At 56.0% G+C, this 26,031-nt stretch overlaps 3 protein-coding genes across 3 annotated transcripts; 2 read left to right on the top strand and 1 right to left on the bottom strand.

The window, feature by feature from the left end:
• Positions 1–183: 183 nt before the first annotated feature.
• On the top strand, positions 184–5,763 carry FDX2 (ferredoxin 2). The gene is made up of 5 exons (XM_010373776.2): positions 184–352; positions 445–499; positions 712–818; positions 5,036–5,123; positions 5,334–5,763. Exons 1-5 carry the CDS (start codon positions 199–201, stop codon positions 5,488–5,490), a joined length of 561 nt encoding a protein of 186 aa, XP_010372078.1. The 5' UTR covers positions 184–198; the 3' UTR covers positions 5,491–5,763.
• Positions 5,764–7,281: 1,518 nt separating this feature from the next.
• On the top strand, positions 7,282–12,072 carry ZGLP1 (zinc finger GATA like protein 1). Its single transcript, XM_010373777.2, has 4 exons — positions 7,282–7,778; positions 10,926–11,032; positions 11,391–11,484; positions 11,666–12,072. The coding sequence occupies exons 1-4, from the start codon at positions 7,282–7,284 to the stop codon at positions 11,781–11,783; spliced, it is 816 nt and encodes a 271-aa protein (XP_010372079.1). The 3' UTR covers positions 11,784–12,072.
• A 7,159-nt stretch (positions 12,073–19,231) lies between these two features.
• On the bottom strand, positions 19,232–25,998 carry ICAM5 (intercellular adhesion molecule 5). The gene is made up of 11 exons (XM_030935089.1): positions 25,917–25,998; positions 24,702–24,971; positions 24,213–24,533; positions 23,694–23,981; positions 23,143–23,397; positions 22,756–23,004; positions 22,058–22,303; positions 21,683–21,961; positions 21,361–21,600; positions 20,395–20,661; positions 19,232–19,672 (listed from the first exon to the last, which is right to left on the bottom strand). Exons 1-11 carry the CDS (start codon positions 25,996–25,998, stop codon positions 19,395–19,397), a joined length of 2,775 nt encoding a protein of 924 aa, XP_030790949.1. The 3' UTR covers positions 19,232–19,394.
• Between the last annotated feature and the right edge of the window lie 33 nt (positions 25,999–26,031).

Raw genomic sequence — 26,031 nt, 5'->3', positions numbered from 1 at the left:
GCTGGTTCTTGGGACAAACAGTGGGACTGAGTAGGAGGTCTGGGATGGCCCCGCGGGTTTACCTGAGCTGGATCCCGCCCTGCTCTTCCCTCCGTGTCACCGCAGGCCCTAAGCAAACATCTGCGCTTCTGTTCCAGTGATTATGGGCCCTTCCCTCGCGTCCCTGGTGCGGCGCATGCTCAGTCGGTGGGTCACGTGATGCATGTCATGGCTGCCTCCATGGCCCGGGGCGGCGTGAGTGCCAGGGTTCTGCTGCAGACTGCCAGGGGCACCTGGTGGAACCGAACTGGGGGCACTTCGGGGTCGGGGGAGGGGATGGCGCCGGGGACAACCAGGAAGTTTCAAGCGACAGGTACCTGAAGCGCCCGGGGCGGGCAGCGTTAACCCGTCAGATGCCGGCGGGGCGGGGCTCGGCGCAGCCGCTCACCCAACCGTGTTTTCCAGGCTCGCGCCCGACAGGAAAGGAGGAGACTGGCGGCCCCGAGCAGCCCGGGGACGTGTGAGTGCAGGGGGCCAAGTCCCCCATTCCTCATCCCACGGAATTCCTCTGGTCCCCATCTTGACCTGTAGTTTCATCTCGCGGTCCCCTTTCTGCTTTGCCCTGTTCAGCACCTGTGCGTCAAGCCTCAATCCCTACTTCCTAACCCTAGATTCTACCCGGGCCCTGAGCCCATCATCCAGTTCGGCATTCGCACCTCCATCTGTCCCCAGGGTGAACGTGGTGTTCGTAGACCGCTCAGGCCAGCGGATCCCAGTGAGCGGCAGAGTCGGGGACAATGTTCTCCACCTGGCACAGCGCCACGGGGTGGACCTGGAAGGTAGGAACTGGGCACAGGGAGTTAAGGAGGTCCTTATCCATTTGTCCAAAACAAAAACAAATCAGGTGTGTTTCTTGACGACTTTTCCCACCAAATATGGACTAAAAATCCAAACCCCTTACCACGGCCTCATCTGTTGCCAAGCTCTTATTTATTAAACATTTATTAGAGATCACTAGGACTCCTGACTCCCAGGATTTTGTGTTCTCTTTCCCCTTCCTCCCTGTATTCTAGCCACATTGACTTTCTTTTTGTTGTTGTTTTGAGATGGAGTTTCACTCTTGTTGCCCAGGCTGGAGTGCAATGGCTTACTGCACCTCAGCTCACTGCAACCTCCACCTCCCGGGTTCAAGCGATTCTCCTGCCCCAGCTGCCAGACTAGCTGGGATTACAGGCGCCCACCACCAAGCCCGGCTAATTTTTGTATTTTTAGTAGAGACGGGGTTTCACCACGTTAGCCAGGCTGGTCTCAAACTCCTGACAGGCAATCCACCCACTCAGCCTCCTGAAATGCTGGGATTACAGGCGTGAGCCACCACACCCAGCCCACACTGGCTTTCTTGTGGTTCCTCAAACAGTCCAGCTCATTCCTTCCTGCCTCGGATCCATTGCATTTGCTGTTCCCTCTGTCTGAAGTGCTTGCCCTGCAAACATTCTGGCTCTTTCTCATCCTTCAGACCTCAATGTAAATGTCATGTCCCTAACAATCCCATTCCCCTCAGCCCAACTGAAGTACCCATGCCCTAGTTACTCTGTCTTATCAGTTTGTGATATGATATATAGCACTTCTCACTTTTTTGTCTTTTCAAGAGACACAGCCTTGCTGTGTCGCCAATGCTGGAGTGCCATGATGCAATCATACCTCACTGCAGCCTTGAACTCCTGGGTTCAAGTGATCCTCCCACCTCAGCCTCCCAAGTAGCTGGGATTATAGGCACAGGCCACGATGCCAGGCTGTTTGTTTCCTACTTTGTCATCTGTTCCCCAGTGAGACTGGAGACCCATGTTCTTATTCATGCTTATCTGTTGCTTTGCCTGTCAGGATGTAATAGGTGTTTGATAATTTGTTGAGAGAAAAATAATAATAGAAATTTCTTGTCCAGGCGCAGTGGCTCACGCCTGTAATCCCAACACTTTGGGAGGCCGAGGCAGGTGAATCACTTGAGGACAGGAGTTTGAGACCAGCCTGGCCAACATGGTGAAACCCTGTCTTTACAAGAAACACAAAAATTAGCGGGGTGTGGTGGCACATGCATATAATCCTAGCTACTTGGGAGGCTGAGGCACAAGAATCACTTGAACTTGGGAGCAGAGGTTGCAGTGAGCCAAGATGGCACCACTGTACTCCAGGCTGGATGGCAGAGCGAGACTGTCTCAAAAGAAAAAAAAAATACATATATATATATGTCTTTAACTATGTTAATACATATTCACTGACTGAATCTTCATGACAACTTGAGTAGTAGAGACTGTTATTCCATATTACAGATGAGGAAACTAAACCCCAGGTTAAGTAGACCTGGTCTAAGGTCAAGTGGGTGACAATACTAGACTCACCAGTCCATTTTAGCCACTAATCTGTGTTGCCTTTTTATAAATACCTATTGTCGTCAGGCAGCAATATACAAAACACATAAGGCCTCTGTCATTTCACACCCATTTCGGCCTAATAGGGACAATAATCCCACAGGTAAATATATAATTATGTCATGAGCAACTTGGGAAAGGTTGTCTGGAAGAAAATATACAGGGTTTGCTTTTGGAATGAATATATCAGGGATCCTGATTTTATCATTAAAGGGGAAGATATGTTGGGAAGGGTTATGAAAGGCCTACTTAAAGTTCTGTTCTGGAATCCAGCAGCCAGTAGTCTAGGACAGAGATTGGAATGTGAAATAGATTGATTTTTTTTTTTTTTTTGAGACGGAGTCTTGCTCTGTCGCCCAGGCTGGAGTACAGTGGCCAGATCTCAGTTCACTGCAAGCTCCGCCTCCCGGATTTACGCCATTCTCCTGCCTCAGCCTCCCGAGTAGCTGGGACTACAGGCACCCGCCACCACGCCTGGCTAGATTTTTTGCATTTTTTTTTAGTAGAGATGGGGTTTCACTGTGTTAGCCAGGATGGTCTCGATCTCCTGACCTCGTGATCCGCCCGTCTTGGCCTCCCAAAGTGCTGGGATTACAGGCTTGAGCCACCGCGCCCGGCCTCATTTGTTTATTTATTTATTTATTTGAGGCAGAGTCTCGCTCTATCACCCAGGCTGGAGTGCAATGGCGTGATCTTGGCTTACTGCAACCTCCGCCTCCAGGGTTCAAGTGATTCTCCTGCCTTAGCCTCCCGAGTAGCTGGGATTACAGGCGCCTGCCACCATGCCCAGCTAAATTTTTGTATTTTTAATAGAGATGAGGTTTCGACATGTTGGGCAGGGTGGTCTCAAACTCCTGACCACAGTTGATCTACCTGCCTCGGCCTCCCAAAGTGCTGGGATTACAGACATGGGCCACTGCGCTGGGCCAGTAGAGGTCAGTGGCCTGGCAAGGTGTAGTGGTTCACGCCTGTAATCCCAGCACTTTGGGAGGCCCAAGCGAGCGGATCACGACATCAGGAGATCGAGACCATCCTGGCTAACAGGGTGAAACCCCTTCTCTACTAAAAATACAAAAACAAAATCAGCCAGGCATGGTGGCGGCCGCCTGTAGTCCCAGCTACTCTGGGAGGCTGAGGCAGGAGAATGGCGTGAATCTGGGAGGCAGAGCTTGCAGTGAGCCGAGATCACGCTACTGCACTTCAGCCTGGGCAACAGAGTAGGACTCCATCTCTAAAAAAAAATTACAGGCCAGGCGCAGTGGCTCCCGCCTGTAATCCCAGCACTATGGGAGGTTGAGGCGGGCAGATCACGAGGTTAGGAGATCAAGACCATCCTGGCTAACATGGTGAAACGTGGTCTCTACTAAAAAAAAAAAAAAGAAAACAAAGGAATGGTCGCGCATGGTGGCTCAAGCCTGTAATCCCAGCACTTTGGGAGGCCAAGGCGGGTGGATCACAAGGTCAATAGATCGAGACCATCCTGGCCAACATGGTGAACCCCTGTCTCTACTAAAAAAGTTAGCCGGGCATGGTGGCACGTGCCTGTAATCTCAGCTACTCAGGAGGCTGAGGTAGGAGAATCGCTTGAACCTGGGAGGCGGAGGTTGCAGGGAGCCGAGATAACACCATTGCACTCCAGCCTGGGCAAGGAGAGCGAAACTCTGCCTCAAAAAAAAAACAAAAACAAAAGCAAAAAAAATTAGCTAGGTGTGGTGGTGTGCACCTGTAGTCCCAGCTACTTGGGAGGCTTGGATGGGAGTATCACTTAAGCCAGGAGGTTGAGGCAGTAAGCTATGACTGAGCCATGGCACTCCAGGCCGGGCAACAGAGTGAGACCCTATCTCAAAAAAAAAAAAAAAAAAAAAAAAAAGGCAGGGCGCCATGGCTCAAGCCTGTAATCCCAGCACTTTGGGAGGCCGAGACGGGAGGATCACGAGGTTAGGAGATCGAGACCATCCTGGCTAACACGGTGAAACCCCGTCTCTACTAAAAATATACAAAAATCTAGCCGGGCGAGGTGGCGGGCGCCTGTAGTCCCAGCTACTCGGGAGGCTGAGGCAGGAGAATGGCGTAAACCCGGGAGGCGGAGCTTGCAGTGAGCTGAGATCCGGCCACTGCACTCCAGCCCGGGCAACAGAGCGAGACTCCGTCTCAAAAAAAAAAAAAAAAAAAAATCGTATCCCTCATTCCTTCCCCCACCACACTGACTACTGAGTCAGCTAGTCCATCCTCCAAGAGCAGCAGAGAGGTGGGGACACATTTGCCCAGCACCGTGATAGGGTCACAGCAAGGGCTCACAGGCTGCAGGGAGCCTGCCTGGCCTTTCCTCTCTTAGCTACCTGGCAACCTAGTCCATGCTCTTTAATGGTTCTGCATCTCAGCCTGCTAGGGAGTCCCTGGGAAATGGGGTCTCCCGGATGTCCCTTTGTAAACCCTACACACTGGGGAACAGCCAGCTAAGGACATTGAGGACATGACACAGTGCCTGGTGCACACAGTGGGGCTGCAGGCCCAGGAGGGAGACGTGAGGCACGTGGTGGAAGAGAGATCTACTCTTCTACGCCCTTCGCAGAGTGGCCCCTTCCTGACTCTGCCACTCACCTGTGCCCACTTCACTTCCTGCCCCTAAGGGGCCTGTGAAGCCTCCCTGGCCTGCTCCACCTGCCATGTGTACGTGAGTGAAGACCACCTGGATCTCCTGCCTCCTCCCGAGGAGAGGTGAGTGGGGTAGCCCTGCCTAGCTGGGAGCTTCACCCTGAAGCACTGAACAGCCCCCACCATCCTCCCCACTTCCAGTTCCTGGAAGGGGAGCTGCCTCCCCCCACACTACCCCCTGTGCTCAGTCAGCTTCCTCCCTCCCCTGCCTCTGGCCCCTCACCCACCCAGCTAGCTTGCCCTTGGCTAACACTGCCCGTGTCACCACCCCAGGGAAGACGACATGCTAGACATGGCCCCCCTCCTCCAGGAGAACTCGCGGCTGGGCTGCCAGATCGTACTGACGCCGGAGCTGGAAGGAGCGGAATTCACCCTGCCCAAGATCACCAGGAACTTCTACGTGGACGGCCATGTCCCCAAGCCCCACTGACGTGGACACCTGGACTGTTAAAAATTGCCATGACCCCAGGGCCCAGACTGAGGGAATAGCCAAGTGCCAGCCCTGCCCAGAGAGCGGACAGGCCTGGGAGAGACGTGGAAGCCCCTGCGAATGACAACACCCCTGCTTGGGAGAGATTCCCGTGTCCAGGCTTCGGCAGGGCCCAGGCCCCTAGTGGGGTGGCCTTCCCCAAGTCCCTGAGAATCGGTGTGAGTAGGAGTGGACTCAGATTGGAGCTGCAATAAATCAGTATCACAGGCTCCAGCATGTTGAGTGTCCTTGGGGGACAGATCTGGGGTCTACACGTGGCTCACACCTGTAATCCCAGCACTTTGGGAGGCCAAGATGGGAGAATCACTTGAGGCCAGGAGCTTAAGACCATCCTGGGCAACATGGCGAGACCTTGTCACTATAAAACAGTAAAAATTAGCGTAGAGTGGTGGTAAGTGCCTGTGGTCCCAGCTACTCGGGAGACTGAGGTGGGAGGATCACTTGAGCCCGGGAGATTTAGGCTGCAGTGGAACGGTGATCAGGCCATTCCACTCCAGCCGGGGTGACAGAATGAGGCCCTGTCTCAAAAAAAAAAAAAACAAAAAAAACCTGCATCTGCTGTGCTGGGCCCCCGACTCTCTTCTCCCTCTGGGATCTAAGATCCCGCTGGGGATCCGAAGCAGAGGCCTGGGAGCCCCCATTTCCGAGGGGTAGGGCCAGCATGGAAGGCCCCGCCCCGCAGCTGCGGAAGGATTTGGTGGGGTCCAGGCCGCCCTTGGCACGCAGGGGTGCGCAGATGACCTGAAAAGAGCCAGAAAGAGGAAAGGCGCCGCCGTGGCTGGTCGCTCTCAGCTGAGGCTCATCGCATCCTTGGCCAGGAGCGCTCCCACCCCACAGGTCCCGCCCCCTCCAGGTGGGTTTCATCGGGTGGGTCCAGCGGGGCAGGGCCGGGTGAAATTAGGGAGGGGGCTGGGCTGGGGCGCAATGGAGGCCAAGCCAGCCCCGGACTCCACGATGCCAGCAAAGCTGCTGGCGCCGCCCTGTCTGGACCTGGAGCCGCTGGGAGGATCCCCCTCCCAGGAGAAGCCGAGGACCCCAGGATGCTGCAGAATCAGTGGGAGGTGCGTAAGGCCAAACCCCTTCCCCAGACCCCGCTAGCACTTCACCAGCTGGTTCAGTGATCAGGGGGTCGTGACCTCTCGTTCCTGGGGTTATCGAGAAGTGGCAATTTTATAATAGTTACTGAAACTTACAAAGAGGTTCTGGTCCCCAGAGACACTTGGGGTCATCTAGGGATCAGAGGCCATGCAATTCCATGTCTCTGGGGCTGATGTAGGCACTCCCCAGGGATCATCCAGGGGTTAGGGAGGGCAACTCAATAATAATGAAAATGATAAAAATCGTAATCATATTATGGCAAGCCAGCGGCGTGGTGGCGCGCGCCTGTAAGTCCCAGCTACTTGGGAGGCTGAGGCGGAAGGATCGCTGGAGCCCAGGAGTTCTAGGCTGCACTGAGGCCTGATCACGCCCCTGCACTCCAGGCGGGGGTACAGAGTGAGGCTCCGTCTCTAAAAGAAACACAAAGAAAAAAAGTAACCTTTTTCTCGATCCTGCAGCCAGAGGCTTGAAATCCTGCCTCGGTCACCTAGGGCGGTCCCTGCCTGGGTGATCTACGGGTGCCGTAAAGGGTTGATTGATGTGGAGGGCTGAGAGTGTGCCTGGGAGGCCCACGCTGGGCGAGGTGAGCTGCAATTACTTTGCAACTCTTAAACCTTCCACCCAGAGTTAGAAATGACTGAACCTCAGGTGGAGTGTGTAGCCTGCCCCAGGGTACACAAAGAGCCGGCCCAAGTTGGAACCCCCTGGCCGGCTAAACCCAGGAGTCACCCAAGAAAAAGTGACCCCACTGCCCTTCTCCCCAGGTCCCTCTGGCCTGCATGCCAGGACTCGGTCACCGCCCTGCGCTTCCTCCAAGAGACAGTGGAGAGGCTGGGTCAGTCCCCTACCCAGGACACCCCGGTCCTGGGGCCTTGCTGGGACCCGATGGCTCTGGGGACTCAGGGCCGCCTGCTGCTGGACAGGGATTCCAAGGACACACAGACCCGGATCAGCCAAAAGGGCCACCGCCTGCAGCCCCCGGGGACTCCCCCTGCCTCACCCCAGAGAAGGCCCCGGAAACAGCCGAACCCCTGCCGGGGCACTGAGAAACTGGACCCTGGGTTCGAAGGGGTGACTCTGAAGTTTCAGATAAAGCCAGACTCCAGCCTGCAGATCATCCCCACGTACAGGTAGGGGCCGGCTCGGGCCAGGGCGCCCTTTCTCCCAGTAACAACGCAGACACCAATGTGGGAGGTAGGGGTGCTCCCTGGCGTCAGTGTGGACCCTCACACGTGCCCTACGTTACGCGTGGCCCAGTCTCTGGTTGACAACTTGAGCTGGTGCCAGATCCAGTCCTGCCCCTCCTGACTCAGTCGCTCCCCACTCCCAGTGTGAGACCTGGTCTCTTATGAATCAGGCCTGGCCCTGCTTAGGCTGCAGTTTAGGCTGCAGCTGCGGCTGCAGTGATTTTTCCCAATAATGTTAACAGCTACTATTTGTTGGTAGCAACAACAATAAGAGGTTAACAGGCAGTATTTGATGTGTATGGGCTCATTCAAAAGCCTGGGGAGGCCGGGCACAGTGGCTCACGCCTATAATCCCACCAGTTTGGGAGGCCAAGGCGGGCGGATCACCTGAAGACAGGAGTTCAAGGCCTGGCCAGGCTGTGTGTGGTGGCTCACACCGGTAATCCCAGCACTTTGGGAGGCCGAGGTGGGTGGATCACGAGGTCTGGGGTTCGAGACCAGCCTGACCAACATGGTGAAATCCCATCTCTACTAAAAATACAAAAATTAGCTGGGCCTGGTGGCAAGCGCCTGTAATCCCAGCTACTCAGGAGTCTGAGGTAGGAGAATTGCTTAAACCGGGGAGGCAGAGGTTGCAGTGAACCGAGATCGCACCACTGCACTCTAGCCTGGGGGACAGAGTGAGACTCTGTCTCAAAAAAAAAAAAAAAAAAGATTAGCCTAGCCAACATAGTGAAACCCCATCTCTACTAAAAATACAAAAAATTAGCTGGGCATTGTAGCAGGTGCCTGTAATCCCAGCTACTCAGGAGGCTGTGGCAGGAGAATCGCTTGAACTCAGGAGGCAAAGGCTTCAGTAAGCTAAGCTGAGATAGCGCCACTGCACTCCAGCCTGGGCCATAGAGCAGGACCCAGTCTCAAAAAAAAAAAAAAAAAAACTAGCCACGAGTGGTGACAGGCACCTGTAATCCCAGCTACTTGGGAGGCTGAGGCAGGAGAATCACTTGAACCCAGGAGGTGGAGGTTGCAGTGAGCAGAGACGACACCACTGCACTCCAGCCTGGGCGACAGACCAAGACTCCGACCCCTTAAAAAAAAAAAAAAAAAAAAAAAAGCTTTGGGAAGCTGGGCCTGGTGGCTCACACCTGTAATCCTAGCCCTTTGGGAGGCCAAGGTGGGAGGATTGCATGAGCCCAGGAGTTCAAGACCAGCCTGGGCAACATAGTAAGACCCCCATCTCTAATTTTTACTTATTTATTGTTATTATAAAAATTATAATTATAACTTATGCTGCCAAAACAATAATTTTTTTTTTTTGAGATGGAGTTGCACTCTGTTGTTCAGGCTGGAGTGCAATGACATGATCTCGGCTCACTGCAACCTCTGCCTCCTGGATTCAAACGACTCTCCTGCCTCAGCCTCTGGAGTAGCTGGGATTACAGGTTCCCACTACCAGCCTGGCTAATTTTTGTATTTTTAGTAGAGATGGAGTTTCACCATGTTGGCCAGGATGGCCTCGATCTGTTGACCTCAGGTGATCCACCTACCTTGGCCTCCCAAAGTGTCGGGATTACAGGCGTGAGCCACCATGCCTGCCCACTTTTTTTTTTCTTTTTTTTTGAGACGGAGTCTCGCTCTGTTGCCCGGACTGGAGGGCAGTGGCCGGATCTCAGCTCACTGCAAGCTCCGCCTCCCGGGTTTACGCCATTCTCCTGCCTCAGCCTCCCGAGTAGCTGGGACTACAGGCGCCCGCCACCTCGCCTGGCTAGTTTTTTGTATTTTTTAGTAGAGACAGGGTTTCACCGTGTTAGCCAGGATGGTCTCGATCTCCTGACCTCGTGATCTGCCTGTCTCGGCCTCCCAAAGTGCTGGGATTACAGGCTTGAGCCACTGCGCCTAGACTTTTTTTTTTTTTTTGAGACAGGGTCTTGCTCTGTCACCCAGGCTGGAGTGCAGTGGCACAATCATGGCTCACTGCAGCCTCGACCTCCCAGGCCCAAGCCATCCTTCTTCCTCAGCCTCCCAAGTAGGTGGGAGCGCAGGCCTGCACCACCACTCCTGGCTAATTTTTTTATGTTTCTAGAGACGGGATCTCCCTATATTACCCAGATTCCCATCTCTTTTTAAAAATCAATAAATAAAATTTGCAAAGAAAAAAAAAACTGTTGTGTTGGGAAGCCCATTTTACAGATGAGGAAACTGAGGCACAGAGTAGGAGATAATGTGTCCAGGCTCATACAGCAAGGACGTGGAGAACTGGGATTGGAACCTGGCAGGCTGTCCCTGTGCTTACTGTTTTTCAAATAATAATAATTGGCTGGGCCCGGTGGCTCACACCTGTAATCCCAGCACTTTGGGAGACCGAGGTGGGTGGATCACGAGGTCAGGAGATTGAGACCATCCTGGCTAACATGGTGAAACCCCGTCTCTACTACAAATACAAAAAAAAGTAGCCGGGCGTGGCGGCAGGCGCCTGTAGTCCCAGCTACTCAGGAGGCTGAGGCAGGAGAATGGCGTGAACCTGGGAGGCGGAGCTTGCAGTGAGCTGAGATTGCGCCACTGCACTCTAGCCTGGGCAACAGAGTGAGACTCCGTCTCAAAAAAAAAAAAAAATAATAATAATAATAATAATAATAATTAGGTCAGGCACGGTAGCTCATATCTGTAATCCCTGCATTTTGGGAGGCCAAGGCAGGTGGATCACTTGAGGTCAGGAGTTCGAGACCAGCCTGACCAACATGGTGAAACCCCATCTCTATAAAAATATAAAAATTAGCTGGGCATGGTGTTGTGCACCTGTAGTCCCAGCTGCTCGGGAGGCTGAGGCACAAGAATTGCTTGAACCCAGGAGGCAGAGGTTGCAGTGAGCTGAGATGGCACCACTATACTCCAGCCTGGGCGACAGAGCGAGACTCCATCTGCAAAAATAATCACATTATTATTACTAATGAGAGGCAAAGCCAGGCCATTCAGGTATCAGTTGCCTCCTTGGGGGATGCCTGATACCTTGATACTAAATCCTCATTTTGGGGGGCTACTGGGGACAAGCTACGGATCCCCTCCAATGCTAATACCTTGTCTGCCCCGCAGCCTGCCCTGTAGTAGCCGCTCTCAGGAATCCCCTGCAGATGCTGTTGGGGGCCCTGCAGCCCACCCAAGAGGCACTGAGGCCCACTCAGCAGGCAGCGAGGCCCTGGGTGAGTCCTGAAAACCCAAGAGCTATAAATATTTTGGGGGCCAATTTCCTGTCTTCCCTGCCTTTCGCCCTGCCCCCCCTCTCCATCTTGCTTCCCCATTTAGACCCTCCGGGAGGAGATGCACCACCCCCTCCACTTGGGCTGAGTCACCCCCACCCCCAGCTTCCTCCTCTGCGGAATGCTGCCATCTGTCTCCCTTCCTGACTTTGCTGTGGCTTAGAGCTGGCAACTCCCAGGGCTGGTCCAGAGCCAGGTGGGGCCTTTACTGAGACCCCCACAAAATGCCCGACCCCGCACAGGCATCCTGAGCTCATCTGTGTGGCTTCTGACCCCTGCCCTTTGACCTCTGACCCTTCAGAGCCCAGGCGCTGTGCTTCCTGTCAGACCCAGAGGACACCGCTCTGGAGAGACGCTGAAGATGGGACCCCTCTCTGCAACGCCTGTGGGATCAGGTCCTTAGAATGGAGGAGGGAATTGAGGTGGGGGTCCCCAAATCAGTCCATGTGTAACCAGTGTGGCGTATGGGGAAAGCAAAAAGCAAAACACCTACCTCTTAGGAAAAGTGGTTTCCTTGTGGCAGTTTCTGGGCCCCCACTGCATCCTAAATGGCAGTTTCTTGTCCCCCAACCCTAGGTACAAGAAATATGGCACTCGCTGCTCCAGCTGCTGGCTGGTGCCCAGGAAAAATGTCCAGCCCAAGAGGCTATGTGGCAGATGTGGAGTGTCCCTGGAACCCACTCAGGAAGGTTAAACCCACCTTCACCCTGCTGAACTGCTGCTTCTGCCTCCATTTCACCAGTGGGAGAATGGGCAGAAGCAGCTCTGCTAGGAGGATCGGGGAAAGAGCCAGCTTGCCTCCTCTCTGCCATCTCCAGATTCAAGGATCCTGGGGGAAGACCCGTGCCTCAGGTGGCAGAGCCTGCTAGGGGTCACTGGCTCCTTCTCCAGGCAGCCTTGGCTGAGGCCCCCTCAGGAGACATTCTCAGGAAGGATGAGCATTGCTACAGCAGGGACAATAAAGTGCAGAGATACTCGGAGAGGAAAAGCCTGTGATTTGGGATCCCCTCTCCTGTGCCCCTCTGCCAGCCCGGGAAGGTGGACAGGTGCTTTCTCGTTGGGGTTGTGAGGGGCATGTGCACACATGTACATGCACAGAGACACAGTCTTATCCACAAGCAGCAGCCCCCACACAGGGAATTAGCCACATTTACCACAATATCCCATGCATGGAAACAGCCACTACCCGCAGACACACACAACAGACGCAGAAAAACACACACAAGCTGGGTTCAGTGACTCACGCCTGTAATCCTAACACTTTAGGAGGCTGAGGCAGGAGGATTGCTTGAGGCCAAGAGTTTGAGACCAGCCTGGGCAACATAGTGAGACCCTGTTATCTACAGAAGGAAAAAAAAAAGGACACATGTCTGGCTGGGCACAGTGGCTCATTCCTGTAATCCCAGCACTTGGGGAGGCTGATGCAGGTGGATCCAGAGTTCGAGACCAGCCTGGCCAACATGGTGAAATGCTGTCTCTACTAAATATACAAAAATTAGTCAGGCGTGGTGGCATGTGCCTGTAATCCGAGCTACTTGGGAGGCTGAGGCAGGACAATCGCTTGAACCCAGGAGGTAGAGGTTGCAATGAGCCGAGATGGTGCCACTGCACTCCAGACTGGGTGACAGTGAGACTCCGTCTCAAAAAAGACGCATGCAAGACAGCCGTGCATGCTGACGGACATATCAGCAGACACACATCGACAGGGATGTGCTGACACGTAGCTGAGTCACAGATACAGCCCACACAGGACACATGCACAAGACACACATAAAACACACAAGTAGATGGCACACACTGGCAGCATATACCAATGGATCCTTCATCTGTCACCCAACCCATGCCTGCAGTGTGTCACTCTCCTTACCCCCTGCTGTGTCCCCTACCCATTTCAAGATCTCCTTAACCCAGCCAAAGGGTGTCTCCCAGGTCTGAAGTCAAAAGCCACAAGTCAGAGGCAGCCTTCAGCAGGCGTGACACACAGGCCACCAGCACTCACTGGGAGGGAGGGAGGAGGGAGAGTCAAGACTGGGTGGTGGGCTGGGTGTGGTGCCTCATGCCTGTAATCCCAACACTTTAGAAGGCCAAGGTGGGAGAATCACTTGAGCCCAGGAGTTCAAGACCAGCCTGGGTAACATAGTGAAACCCCGTGTCTACCAAAAAAATCAAAAAATGAGCCAAGGGTGGTGGTGCACACCTGTACTGCCAGCTACTCGGGACACTGAGGTGGGAGGATCGCTTGAGCCCCTGGAGGTCAAGACTGCAGTGAACCGCGATTATGCCACTGTGCTCCAGCCTGGGTAATAGAGGGAGACTCGGGGGGGGGAAAAAAAAAGTGGGTAGGGTGGGGCATGGTCCCTGTGTGGGCATGAGTGAGCCACAAAGCCACACACTTTTTTTTTTTTTTTTTTTTTTTTTGAGACGGAGTCTCACTCTGTCACCCAGGCTGGAGTGCAGTGGCCGGATCTCAGCTCACTGCAAGCTCCGCCTCCTGGGTTTACGCCATTCTCCTGCCTCAGCCTCCTGAGTAGCTGGGACTACAGGCGCCCGCCACCTCGCCCAGCTAGTTTTTTGTATTTTTTAGTAGAGACGGGGTTTCACCATGTTAGCCAGGATGGTCTCGATCTCCTGACATCATGATCCGCCCGTCTCGGCCTCCCAAAGTGCTGGGACTACAGGCTTGAGCCACCGCGCCCGGACCCATACACTCATGAGATCCTCTTTATCTCTCCTGGGCAGCCCTGAATGGGTGAACTGGAGTCCAGATTCCTCTGCCCTCAGATCCCTGAATGATTTTATCTTACCCTTCCTTGGCCTGGAACACCCCTCCTTCCACATCTCCCCATAGCTGACACCTTCTAATCACTTGCGGAGGCCTGGCCCAAACATCACCTCTTCAGAGAAGCTTTTCTTGACTGCTCAGTCTAAAATAGACACCTCCCACCACTCAGGCTGGGCATGGTGGCTCACACCTGTAATTCCAGCACTTCGGGAGGCCCAGGCAGGCAGTCACCTGAGGTCAGGAGTTAGAGACTGGCTAACATGGTGAAAACCCACCTCTACTAAAAAAACAAAAAATAGCCGGGCATGGTGGCAGGCGCTTGTAGTACCAGCTACTTGGGAGGCTGAGGGAGGAGAATCGCTTGTTATCTACAGAAAGAAAAAAACAAGATGTATGCCCAACCAGGCACAGTGGCTCATTCCTGTAATCCCGGCACTTTGGGAAACCGAGGCAGGCGCATCACCGGAGGTCAGAAGTTTGAGACCAGCCTGGCCAACATGGGGAAACCCTGTCTCTACTAAAGATACAAAAATTACCAAATTACCCAGGCGTGGCATGTGCCTGTAATCCCAGCTACTTGGGAGGCAGAGTTTACAGTGAGCGGAGATCGTGCCACTGCACTTCAGCCTTGGAGACAGAGACTCCATCCCAAACAAAAACAAAAACAAAAACAAAAAATTAATTAAAAAATAAAATAGGTCAGGCACGGTGGCTCACGCCTGTAATCCCAGCACTTTGGGAGGCCGAGGCGGGTGGATCGTGAGGTGAGGAGATCGAGACCATCCTGGCTAACGTGGTGAAACCCCGACTCTACTAAAAAATACAAAAAATTAGCCAGGCATGGTGGTGGGCGCCTGTAGTCCCAGCTTCTTGGAAGCCTGAGGCAGGAGAATGGTGTGAACCTGGGAGGCGGAGCTTGCAGTGAGCCGAGATTGTGCCGCTGCACTCCAGCCTGGGCGACAGAGCAAGACTCCGTCTCAAAATAAAATAAATTAAAATAAATAAATAAATAAAATAGGCCAGGTGTGGCTCACAGGCTCACACCTGTAATCCAAGCACTTTGGGAGCCCAAGGCAGCGAGATCACCTGAACCCAGGAGTTCAAGACCAGCCTGGGCAACATGGTGAAACCCTGTTTCTACCAAAAATGTAAAAATTAGCCAGATGTGGTGGCATGCACCTATAGTCCCAGCTGCTTGGAAGGCTGAGGTGGGAGGATCACTTGAGCCTGGGAAGTTGAGGCTGCAGTGAGCCATGATCGCGCCACTGTACTGCAGCCTGAGCAACAGAGTGAGACCCTGTCTCCAAAAAATAAAATAGACATTCCCACTCTCACCCTGTGGTGAGGTGGGTGAATCCCTTGAGGTCAGGAGTTCGAGGCTAGCGTGGCTAATGTGATGAAACCCCCTGTCTACCAAAAATACAAAAATTAGGCAGGCGGGGTGGCGTGTGCCTGTAATCCCAGTTACTCAGGAGGCTAAGGTGGAAGAATCGCTTGAACCCGGGAGGCGGAGGCTGCAGTGAGATCCTGCTTTTGCACTCCAGCCTGGGTGTCAAAGTGAGACTCTGTCTCAAAAAAAAAAAAAAAAAAAAAGGTCAGGCACCGTGGCTCATGCCTGCCTGTAATCCCAGCACTTTGGGAAGCCAAGGTGGGTGGATCAGGAATTCGAGACCAGGCTGGCAAACATGGTGAAACCTCATCTCTGCTAAAGATACAAAAATTAGCCGAGCATAGTGGTGGGTGCCTGTAATCCCATCGGGAGGCTGAGGCAGGAGAGAATTGCTTAAACTTGGGAGGCAGAGGCTGCAGTGAGCTGAGATCGCACCACTGCACTCCACCCTGGGTCACAGACTGAGACTCCGTCTCAAAAAAAAAAAAAAAAAAGAAAAAGAAAAAGAAAAAAGAAAAAGTAATTGCAGTTTTTGCCATTACTCTTTTTTTTTTTTTTCTCGAGACAGTCTCACTCTGTGGCCCAGGCTGGAGTGCAGTGGCATGATCTTGGCTCACTGCAGCCTCCACTTCAGGGTTCAAGCAATTCTTCTGCCTCAGCTTCCCAAGCAGCTGAGACTACAGGGATGTGCCACCATGTCTGGCTAATTTTTTTTGTATTGTTAGTAGAGACAGGGTTTCACCATGTTAGCCAGACTGGTCTTGAACTCCTGACCTCGTGATCTGCCCACCTCGGCTTCCCAAAGTGCTGGGATTACAGGCATGAGCCACCATGCCCGGCCTTTGCCATTACTTTCAATGGCAAAAACAGCAATTACTTTTGCACCAACCTACTAAAATAAATATCTCATCTGAAGGCTCTGAAAGAGACTTTGAGGTCAGTAGGAGTGGAGAGCGATCATTCAGCAGGGAGGGCACAGGCAGAAAAGGTGAGGTGGTGTGAGTGGCCGGGGCTACCCCTGGCTGGTGCCTTTTTGGGTTTTGTACCTGGCCCCTGGCTCACCACCGAGCACGGGCCTGCCCTCTCGTGCCATTTCCCCGTCTTATCTTTGCTCATTACGTGTTTGCATGGGGTTGGCTTCCTTCTCTAGGGCTCCGTGTTCCTACTTTTGAGGGAGGAGGGGCAGAGGAGGAGGCTGTGGGGAGGAGGCCCAGCTGTTGTGCCTTATGCTGTTGGGGATGAGGGGGGAAGGTGCCGTGTAATGGGGGTTGCAGCTGATACCCTGTGTGTGTCTGTTCTGAATCATGATGGGCTGAGTGGAAAGGTAAGGTGGGGATAAACTGAGGCACTATGGATGGACACAGGATGAAGGAGGCATTGAGGGTGGGGCAGGGGTGCACCCTTTAACAGGCGGGACATGCTGAGGGCTGACACCCATAGCATCAGCCAGTGCCTGCCCAGGAAGGTCTCACCCGGGTCTCAGGGCAGAGGTGCGATGGAGAGGGCCTCCACCCATCCTGGCAAGGCGGCCTCAGCTCTGCCAGTAATCAGGCCTGGGGGAAGCACCTAGCTCCCACCTCCAAGAGTGACCCGGATCAGAGGGCAGTGCTGGACGGAAGAGATAAGTAGGAGAAAGGAGTGAGGCCCCCACCCCTGCCTAAGGGTGTGAAGAGAGCTGAAAACAGGCACTGAGAGAGGACGAGCTCTAGGTCACACTGAGAAAAGACAGCTGGCTGGGTGCAGTGGCTCATGCCTGTAATTCCAGCACTTTGGGAGACCGAGGTGGGTAAATCATGAGGTCAGGAGTTTGAGACTAGCCTGACCAACATGGTGAAACCCCGTCAGATTGTGCCTGACACATAGTAGATGTTCAAAAAAAGTTTTTGGATTTTTTTGTTGTTTGTTTTTAGAGACAGGGTCTTGTTCTGTCACCTGGGCTGGAGCACAATGACAATATCATAGCTGGAAGTGGCCTTGACCTCCTGGGCTCAAAGGATCCTCCTGCCTCAGCCTCCCAAGTAGCTGGGACTAAGGCATGCACCACCAAGTCTGGCTAATTTTTGAAAAATAGGCCAGGCGCGGTGGCTCACAGCTGTAATCCCAGCACTTTGTGAGACCAAGGCGGGTGGATCGCCTGAGGTCAGAAGTTCGAGACCAGCCTGGCCAACATGGTGAAACCCCCATCTCTACTAAATTAGCTGGGCTAATTTAGCATCTCTACTAAATCTCTACAAAAATTAGCTGGGCATAGTGGTACATGCCTATAGTCCCAGCTATTCAGGAGGCCAAGGCAGGAGAATTGCTTGAACCCAGGAGGCAGAGGTTGCAGTGAGCCGAGATCACACCACAGCACTCCAGCCTGGGTAACAGAGCAAGACTCCATTTCAAAAAAGAATTTTTTTTGGAAACTTTTTTTTTTTTTTTTTTTTTTTTTTTTTGAGACAGAGTTTCGCTCTGCCACCCAGGCTGGAGTGCAGTGGCCGGATCTCAGCTCACTGCAAGCTCCGCCTCCCGAGTTCATGCCATTCTCCTGCCTCAGCCTCCCGAGTAGCTGGGACTACAGGTGCCCGCCACGTCGCCCGGCTAGTTTTTTGTATTTTTAGTAGAGACAGGGTTTCACCATGTTAGCCAGGATGGTCTCGATCTCCTGACCTCGTGATCCGCCCGTCTCGGCCTCCCAAAGTGCTGGGATTACAGGCTTGAGCCACCGCGCCCGGCCGGAAACGTATTTTTTGTAGGGTCTCACTATGTTGCCCAGGCTGGTCTGAAACTCGTGGGTGCAAGGGATCCTCCCACCTGGGCCTCCCAAGAGTCCTGAGATTAGAGGCCTGAGCCACCATGCCCAGCCCCCTCAAAAAACACTTTTTTTTTTTTGGAGGCAGAGTCTAGTTCTGTTGCCAAGACTGGAGTGTAATGGCAATATCTCCACCTCCTGTGTTCTAGCAATTCTCCTGCCTCAGCCTCACGAGTAGCTGGGACTACAGGGCAGGTGCCACTACAGCCCAGCTAATTTTTTTTTTTTTTTTTTTTTTTTTTTTTTTGAGACAGAGTCTCGCTCGGTTGCCCAGGTTGGAGTGCAGTGGTGCGATCTCAGCTCTCTGCAACCTCTGCCTCTGGGCTTAAAGCAATTCTCCTGCCTCAGCCTCCCAAGTAGCTAGGACTACAGGCATGTGCCACCACACCCAGCTAATTTTTTGTATTTTTAGTAGAGACGGTGTTTCACTGTGTTAGCCAGGATGGTCTCTATCTCCTGACCTCATGATCCGCCTGCCTCAGCCTCCCAAAGTGCTGGGATTACAGACGTGAGCCACTGCGCCTGGCCTTAATTTTTTGTGTTTTTAGGAGAGAACGAGTTTCACCCTGTTGGCCAGTGTGGTCTCGAACTCCTGACCTCAAGTGACCCACCTGCCTTAGCTTCCCAAAGTGCTGGGATTACAAGCGAGAGCCACCGTGCCCGGCCCTGTCTAATATATATATATATTAGACACTGCACCTCGGTTCACTGCAACCTCTGCCTCTGGGGTTAAAGCGATTCTCCTGCCTCAGCCTGCCGAGTAGCTGGGATTACAGGCGTGTGCCACCACTCCCAGCTAATTTTTTGTATTTTTAGTAGAGACGGGGTTTCACCATATTGGCCAGGATGGTCTAGATCTCATGACCTCGTGATCTGCCCGCCTCGGCCTTCCAAAATCCTGGGATGACAGGCGTGAGCCACCGCGACCTGCCCTGTCCAATTTTTGAAAAAAATATTATTTTGTAGAATCTCCCTATGTTGCCCAGGCTGGTCTGAAACTCTTGGGTGCAAGGGATCCTCCCACCTGGGCTTCCCACAAGTCCTGAGATTACAGGCTGAGCCATCATCCCCGGCCCCCTCATTCCAAAAACCGCTTTTGGAATGAATAACCCGGGAGGTCACGATTGGAACCCTGGGCTTGTTCCACCTTGCAGAAACAGAGGCGGAGACCGGGAGTTCCTTTATAAAAACTTTATTGGGGGAATGGGTAGAAAATGGGGGTGACACCCTTGGAGTTGAAATACATAAATAAATGAATAAGTAAATAAATAAAGCAATAAATAAGCCCCCGTGTGCGTCTGGGGGGCATCCCCCGGCCCGCGGGGAGAGGGGAACCGGCTCACGCCGAGGTCAGCTGAATGGCGAAGACCTCGCCCTCCGCCGGCGACTCGGCCGCGCCCCCCGCCGCCTCGGGTCCGCCCTCCGCGCCCGCCGCCCCGCCAGCGCCGCCGCCCGCGCCGTTGAGACACACGGCCTCGCCCGAGCTCTCGGCCTCCTGCACGTTGTACTCGCCCTTCTTGCAGGCGGTGGACTGCACGTAGAAGGCCAGGCCGGCCCCCGCGGCCAGCAGCGCCGCGCCCCCCGCCGCGCCTCCCACGGCGACCCACAGCCACGGACCTGCGGGGTGGAGACCCTCGCGGAGGGTGGCCAAGCTCCCGGGGGCTTCCCCCACCGTCCCCCGCGCCCTCACAGGCACGAGGTCAGTCCTCATGCCCTGGGGAGCTCACTGTCTGGCCTTGGGAGAAGGGAGAGACCCCACGCAGGAAGGCCACTCCCAGTGCCAGGGCGACCCAAGACTCAATTTGCATCGCACTTCAGCCCATGGTGACATAAACCCGTGACCACACTTAGCCCTCTAGCGACAAGTCAACTCTCCCCATCCCCCAGAAAATGAGGACTGGCAGGACCAGGTCAGGTTCTCCCCACCCCAGAGAGAATCCAGCCCCAGGAGCTTCAGGAAGTGAGAGAAGGCGATCTTGACCCCTCCCTCCATCATCCAATGACTTTGGTCCCTCCCCAATCTTCCCCACAGTGGAGGGTGAATTGGGTCAAGTATCCACCACGCAGAATCCACTCCAAGTTTTTAAGTCCTTTCCTGCAGTACTGACAGCCCTGGAGGGTCCCTCCCCTTGAATTCAGTCCCCCGGCCACCTCCATCTCCCACCCCTCAAAGTGTGATCAACAGCCCCACCCGCCCAGACACCCTTGACTTCTACTCTGCCCCACTTATGTCTCATCTACCTGGACTGAGAGGGAGGCAGGCGGGGTCGGCCGCCCCAGGTCCCAGGTCACGCCCCCTCGCAGATACCTCGCCCCGCCCCTCCCCAGCTGCCACTTACCTGCCACGCGCACCGTGATGCGCCGCGCGTGGCGCCCATGCGCGTTGGTGGCTGCGCACTCGTACTCGCCGCCGTGGCTTCCCATGGCGCCTGCCACGCTCAGTGTGCTGTTGTTGCTCGACAGGCCGATGTTGAGGGCACCCGGAGGCGCGCGCCAGCTGATCTGGGCTGGAGGCCAGGCCTCCGCGCGGCAGGTCAAGGTGAAGTTTCCGCCTGGGCGCACGCCTCCAGGGGGCGAGGCAGCAAGTTCGGCCACCACCGGCCGGTCTGAAGGGCACAGAAGGTGAAGTGGGGCTTAGCGCCGGCCCAGCCACTGATCAAATGCCCTGCTCCGGCCCACCACGATCGATGTGAGGCCACCGCGCCTCTGATGGGCACAAAAGGATCCTGCCTCCTATCAGAGCCTCCTTCCCCGACAATCAGGCTGCTGTTGCGGCTAAAATTCCTCGCCCTTCTTCACTGAATGGAAGGAGGTGAAGCCCAGGCCAGTGTTCTAATCCAGGATTGAGGAGGGCCGTGCTCCTATTCCCTAGAATTTTCTTTTGTTTTTTTCTAAGAAAGAGTCTCACTCTGTCTCCCAGGCTGGAGTACAGTGGAGGGATCTCGGCTCCCTGCAACCTCCGCCTCCCAGGCTCAAGCGATTCTCCTGCCTCAGTCTCCCAAGTAGCTGGGACTACAGACACCCACCACCACGACTGGATTTTTGTAGAGAGGGGTTTTCGCCATGTTGGCCAGGCTGGTCTCGAACTCCTGGCCTCAAGTGATTCATCCGCCTCAACCTTCCAAAGTGTTGGGATTACAGGCCTGAGGCACCGCGCCTGGCTAGAATTTTCATTACCCCCTGGTTTAGGCTGGAATTCCCTGTCCCCTAGAATGGGACTGGGAGAGGTGCCCTTGAATGCTCCCACTGCTGCGAGTCATTCTTCTGAGGCCGTGTCCCCTCCATCCAGTGCTGCCCCCACTCACATTCCACGCCCACGGTGACGGTCCGGGAGTCCGTGCCATGCGCATTGGTGGCCACACAGTGGTAAATGCCCGCGTCCTCTCGGGACACGCGCTGCTGCTCAGGCCACGGGGTGCCTTCCCGAGAGCAGAGCACTCCTGGGGAAGGGCGACCCCGGGCGGTGCAGGCCAGCGCCGAAGCCTCAGTCCCTTCCAGCCAAGTCTGGTGACTTGGGCAGGTGGATTCATCCATCTCCGGTGGCGCTGCAAAGCAGCCATGGGGGATGTCAGAGAGTGCCCGGACCATGGGGCACCCCCGCTCCCCACCCGCCTGGGCCTCGCTCACACTCCGCGCTCACGACGACTGTTTTGGCCACGGAGCCGTGGCGGTTGGTGGCGTTGCAGACGTAGATACCGGGTGCCAGGGCTCTAGGGATTCTGGGAGCTCTGGAACTAGGGTCTGGGGGTGCCAGCGGCAGCAGCACCCCCTCAGTGGCGTCCCCGGAGCCCACGCACTTCACGCTTGGCTGTGGCTTCCCATCGACCTCACAGGGAAACAGGTGCCCAGATCCTTCAACCCATGTCCAATTGCTGGGGCAGCTCGGCTCCTCAAACCTGGGGCCATCTGGGAAACAGGATTGCAGGGGTTCACACGGGGGCCAGGAAGTCCAGCCGGGGTTGTCCCACAGATCCTGCCTCACTCCGCGGTGCCCCTACTCACATTCCACCGTGATAGCCACATTTTTGGCCGCAGAGCCCCGAGGGTTGGTGGCTTCGCAGCGGTAAGTGCCTGCATGCTCCCGGGTCACACGCAACAGCCCCTCGATGACTGCAGCGAGCTCTCCAGAGCGCACGCAGATCACATCAGGAGGCGGTACCCCGTGCGCCACACAGCTCAGCGAGGCTTCTGTTCCCTCCAGCCAAGTAATGCGTTCTGGGCAGCCCACACTGTCCAGCGCTGGTGCGTCTGGAGGAGGGAGCGTATTGTTGGCTTTGGGGTTTGGGGGCAAGTCTGACGTCCCTAGATCTTCCTTGGCCTTTCAAAGTTTCCACTAAGGGTTGTTCCTGCACAACCCTTGGACGCCAATCCAAAGGGATGTCACGCTAGTCGATCCATGCACTCTGTCTGGGAGCTCCCTGAGCCACCAGGGGCGCCTTTTTCGGTCTAAAAATTTTAACACTCTGGACCTCCCGCCTTTCCAAGACTCCGCCCACGTACCACGCCCTGGGCTAGGGACACGCCCGCCCGGTCTCTTCCATCCTCCAAGATCTATTCCCAACCCCACTAACCAGCCTCTTCCCTTTCCCCAAACCCCACCCAAAGGGACACCTCATACCCTACTCCTACTCTTCCCTGGAGGCTGGCCACCCTCCAGATTCTGAACCAGATAGAGATGCACCCTGCGCACCCCCACTCACACTCCACCGTCAGCGTCACGTCCTTGACCGCCTCGCCCTGATCATTGGCCGCCTTGCAGCGGTAAGTGCCTGAGAGCGCCCGAGTGATCGGACCCAGCAGGCCCAGAGCCAGCACGGCCCCGCCGTCGGAGCGCGCACAGTGCACTGAGGGTTCTGGGTTCCCGCGGGCCTCGCAGCGCAGCGTCTGCTCTGGGCCCTCGGGCCACGTCCAGCTCCTGGGGCAGTCCGAATCGTCCAGCCGGGGGGCGTCTGCGGGCAGGGCGTGGGGTTACAGAGGCTTAGACGTGGACCGTGAGAAATGGCCCCGCCTCCACGACATGGCCAGGGAGCAGGCGGGTCCTTGGAAATCACCAGGAGGTGTGGGGCGAGGGGTTATCAACAACTCACATAGGACGCGAAGCTCTGCGCTCCTGTTCTTGATCAGGGTCTCCCCGTCCACGTCTAGGGTGGCGTCGCAGAAGAAGTTGCGCCTGTCGTCGTTCTCGGTGGCATTTAGCTGAAGTTGGGCGGGCTGCCCCGGGACCGCGGCTGGAACTCCCTCCAGTGTGACCAGGGCTTGGGCCACGGCTGCACAGGTTACTGTCACCATCTGCCCCTCGGAGACGCTAGGTTCGCTCAGGGTCAGGAGTGGTGCCGGGAAGCCTGGGGGCGGAGCGTTTAGTCGGAGTATACTGACCACGTCCCACCCGCCGGTCAAGGCCCGCCCCTTATCTGCCTGAATCCTGGGGTGTTGAGATGGAACTAGGGTACCGCGCCCCGCCTCTCAGGCTGTACAGGCTCCTCCTCCCCAGTGATTACGTCTCCGCCCCCACCTGCCCCGCCCCCTCGGGACACTGGGGCCTCGCCTGTTCCGGTACTGAGGTCCGCCCACTCTTCGCCCCGCCTTCGCGTTCCTCTGGTCCCACCTCCGAGCCGCGGAGACCCGCCTCCCTTCTTACTGTAGATGGTCACGTTCTCCCGGGTCTCCCGGTCTTCGCCCCCCAGGCTGACGTTGCAGACCAGCTGCCTGGCACCCTCCTGCTCTGCACTAGCTGTGGCTGTGGCAGTGGCCACGAGTGCGTCCCCGTCGAGGGTGACATCAGGACTCAGATTCTGGTCCCCCAGTGCGAGGTAGACCCTGGCCTCTGAGGCTGGAAACAGTCCGTCCAGAGCGCAGCTCACCGGCCTTTCCGAGCCAACTTCCAAGAGCCGGGGAGCAGTGAGGCGCGGGGGATCCGGAGACAGGGCTAGGGTTCGAAGAACCAAGTTTGAACGAACTGTGTTCCGAGCACTCAATATGTCCTAAGCACTTGACATGCACTATCTTATCGTATTATCATCCTCAAGGCACGGAGGGGGCAACAGCTCAGCCCGTGAGGGTTGAAGTCAGGACCAGCATTCAGATGTATCTGCCTCTAAACCTCCTAAACACCGACCCGACCCCACTTGGTTCCCATCTCCTCCCCACACCCACTCACAGAAGGTTCGGAGCTCTCTGGGGGCCGAGCTGTTTTCAAACAGTCCCAGGCCGTGAGGTCGCAGGTCCAGCTCCGCGCGACACGAGAAATTGGCCCCATGATCCTCCCTCCGAGCCAGTACCGTGGCTGTGAGCACCGCGCCCCGCGCTCGGGGTGGTTCGCCGGCGAAACTGCGGCGGATCAGTTCCTGGGCGCCCCGCAGCAGGGTCAGAGTGAGGCTCGCACGGGGCCCGGCGCCGGGAACCCTACAACTCAGGGTGAAGTTCTCGCCCACCGGCTGCCAGGGAGGCAGCGGCATCAGCTCTACGCGATCTGGTCGCTCTGCAAGGGGGAAGAGCCCGCCGCTCTTGGAACGCCGGAACTTGGAACCCAGGGGAGGGGGTGGGATACAGAAGGTGGGGCATGAAGGGGAGGACCCTGGGACCCAGGGGGCTGGGCCTGGGAGGGAGGGAAAGTAGTGGAGTACGCGCGTGGCCACCCAGAACTCACGGAAAGTGCGAATGAGCCCACGCGCCTGTAGTGTGCGCCGCGCGCAGCGGAAGAAGCAGACGGGCTGGGTCTCCGGCTCGCGAATGTCCACCAGCTGCCGCGCCAACCAACGCAAACCCCTCTGGGTCCCGTTTCGGCGCAGCGAGGTCTCCAGTCCACCGCGCTCCGGCCGAGGGCAGTTGGTGCTGCAATTCAGCCACAGCGAGCCCCCGCGCTCCACGAACGCCACGCGGGGCTGCAGGTCCGCCCAGAAGGGCTCCTGCGAGACCGCTGCCCAGGGAAACGCGGGCTCAGCCTGGGGAGCCAACTCCCTGACATCTTAGCGCCCCTATGTCGAGTCAAGGATTCTCGGAGGGCGGGGAGGAGGAGGAGAGGCTGCAGCCGGGGAAAGAACCCAAGCGTCCCGCGTCCTGCCCAGGCCTCCTGTTTAAAGGCGCGCTTCCAGAGTCTAAACCTCGAGGGTGTCTCTGGGACGTGGTAGCAGAGAGCCCTGGTCTCCAAAGCGCCGATGGAGCGGCGGGAAAGCATGGGGGAGGGGGTAGAGGAGAGGAAAGGTGGGGTCTCCGATGAACACAGCAAGGCTGAGAGAAGGGGACCCCGGGTGAGGGATGGGAGATGAACAGATTCTCAGGGTCCTGGCAGAATGCCGGGATACGAGGAGAGTGCGTTTGCGGCAAGAGCAAAGGAGAGACGAGGCTGGGTCAAGGATCAGGAAGGACCCTACACCTGGTGAAGAACACGGAGTCGGGACGCAGGGCTGGGCTCATGGAAGGAACCGCGGGAACAGCTGAGGGACCCGGTTGCCAGGGCTCTGGGTGGAGCGGGAACAGCGCCTCTGAGTCACGGTAGTTGGAGAGATGGAGTCTTCGCGGACCGCGAGTGGGGAAGATGCCAGTTCGTGGACCATGGTGCACAGCAGAGCGTGAGAAGGTACCCGGGGAGGGGACAGGAGAGACACTGGGTCTCCAGGGCGAAGGGTTGGGTGAGGAAGAACACCTAGGATCTCGAAGCGGGTAGGGGCGATCGAGGAGTCGGGAAGCTGGGGCTCGGGTGTGTGTTGGGGAGGAGGGGGAAGGGGAGAAGACTCAGGCTCGAGGTGGGGGCAGAGGCGTGAGAGCGAGGCGAGGGCGGAGCTGGGAGGGACAGGAGGCTGCTTCCCAGGTCCAGGGACTCCGCCCCCGCCCTGTCCACCCCGAGCCAGAGGGGGACTCTTACCTGAGAGGCCGAAGAGCCCCAGGCCCAGAGCAGCCCAGAGGCAGAGTAGCGCCCGGCGCAGCCCTGGCGAAGGCCCTGGCATCGCCGCGGCGGGGAAAGCACAGGAGGCGAGGGG

This window comes from Rhinopithecus roxellana, chromosome 8 (assembly GCF_007565055.1).
Source record: "Rhinopithecus roxellana isolate Shanxi Qingling chromosome 8, ASM756505v1, whole genome shotgun sequence".
In the NCBI taxonomy this organism is placed as follows: domain Eukaryota; kingdom Metazoa; phylum Chordata; class Mammalia; order Primates; family Cercopithecidae; genus Rhinopithecus; species Rhinopithecus roxellana.
The sequence above is the reverse complement of the archived record's forward strand: the minus strand, read 5'-3'. Positions and strand labels throughout refer to the sequence as shown.

Excerpts from the sequence above, each read along its gene's own strand:
- FDX2 (XM_010373776.2), top strand. The coding sequence starts at position 199 with ATGCATGTCATGGCTGCCTCCATGGCCCGGGGCGGCGTGAGTGCCAGG. Across the intron at positions 353-444 it reads CAGGAAGTTTCAAGCGACAG|GCTCGCGCCCGACAGGAAAG; the intron begins GTACCTGAAGCG and ends CGTGTTTTCCAG. Across the intron at positions 5,124-5,333 it reads CTGCCTCCTCCCGAGGAGAG|GGAAGACGACATGCTAGACA; the intron begins GTGAGTGGGGTA and ends TCACCACCCCAG.
- ZGLP1 (XM_010373777.2), top strand. The coding sequence starts at position 7,282 with ATGACTGAACCTCAGGTGGAGTGTGTAGCCTGCCCCAGGGTACACAAA. Across the intron at positions 7,779-10,925 it reads CAGATCATCCCCACGTACAG|CCTGCCCTGTAGTAGCCGCT; the intron begins GTAGGGGCCGGC and ends TCTGCCCCGCAG. Across the intron at positions 11,485-11,665 it reads TGCAACGCCTGTGGGATCAG|GTACAAGAAATATGGCACTC; the intron begins GTCCTTAGAATG and ends CCCCAACCCTAG.
- ICAM5 (XM_030935089.1), bottom strand. The coding sequence starts at position 25,998 with ATGCCAGGGCCTTCGCCAGGGCTGCGCCGGGCGCTACTCTGCCTCTGG. Across the intron at positions 23,982-24,212 it reads CAGAGAGCTCCGAACCTTCT|CCCTGTCTCCGGATCCCCCG; the intron begins GTGAGTGGGTGT and ends TTCGAACCCTAG. Across the intron at positions 21,962-22,057 it reads TGTGGCTATCACGGTGGAAT|ATGGCCCCAGGTTTGAGGAG; the intron begins GTGAGTAGGGGC and ends CCTGTTTCCCAG.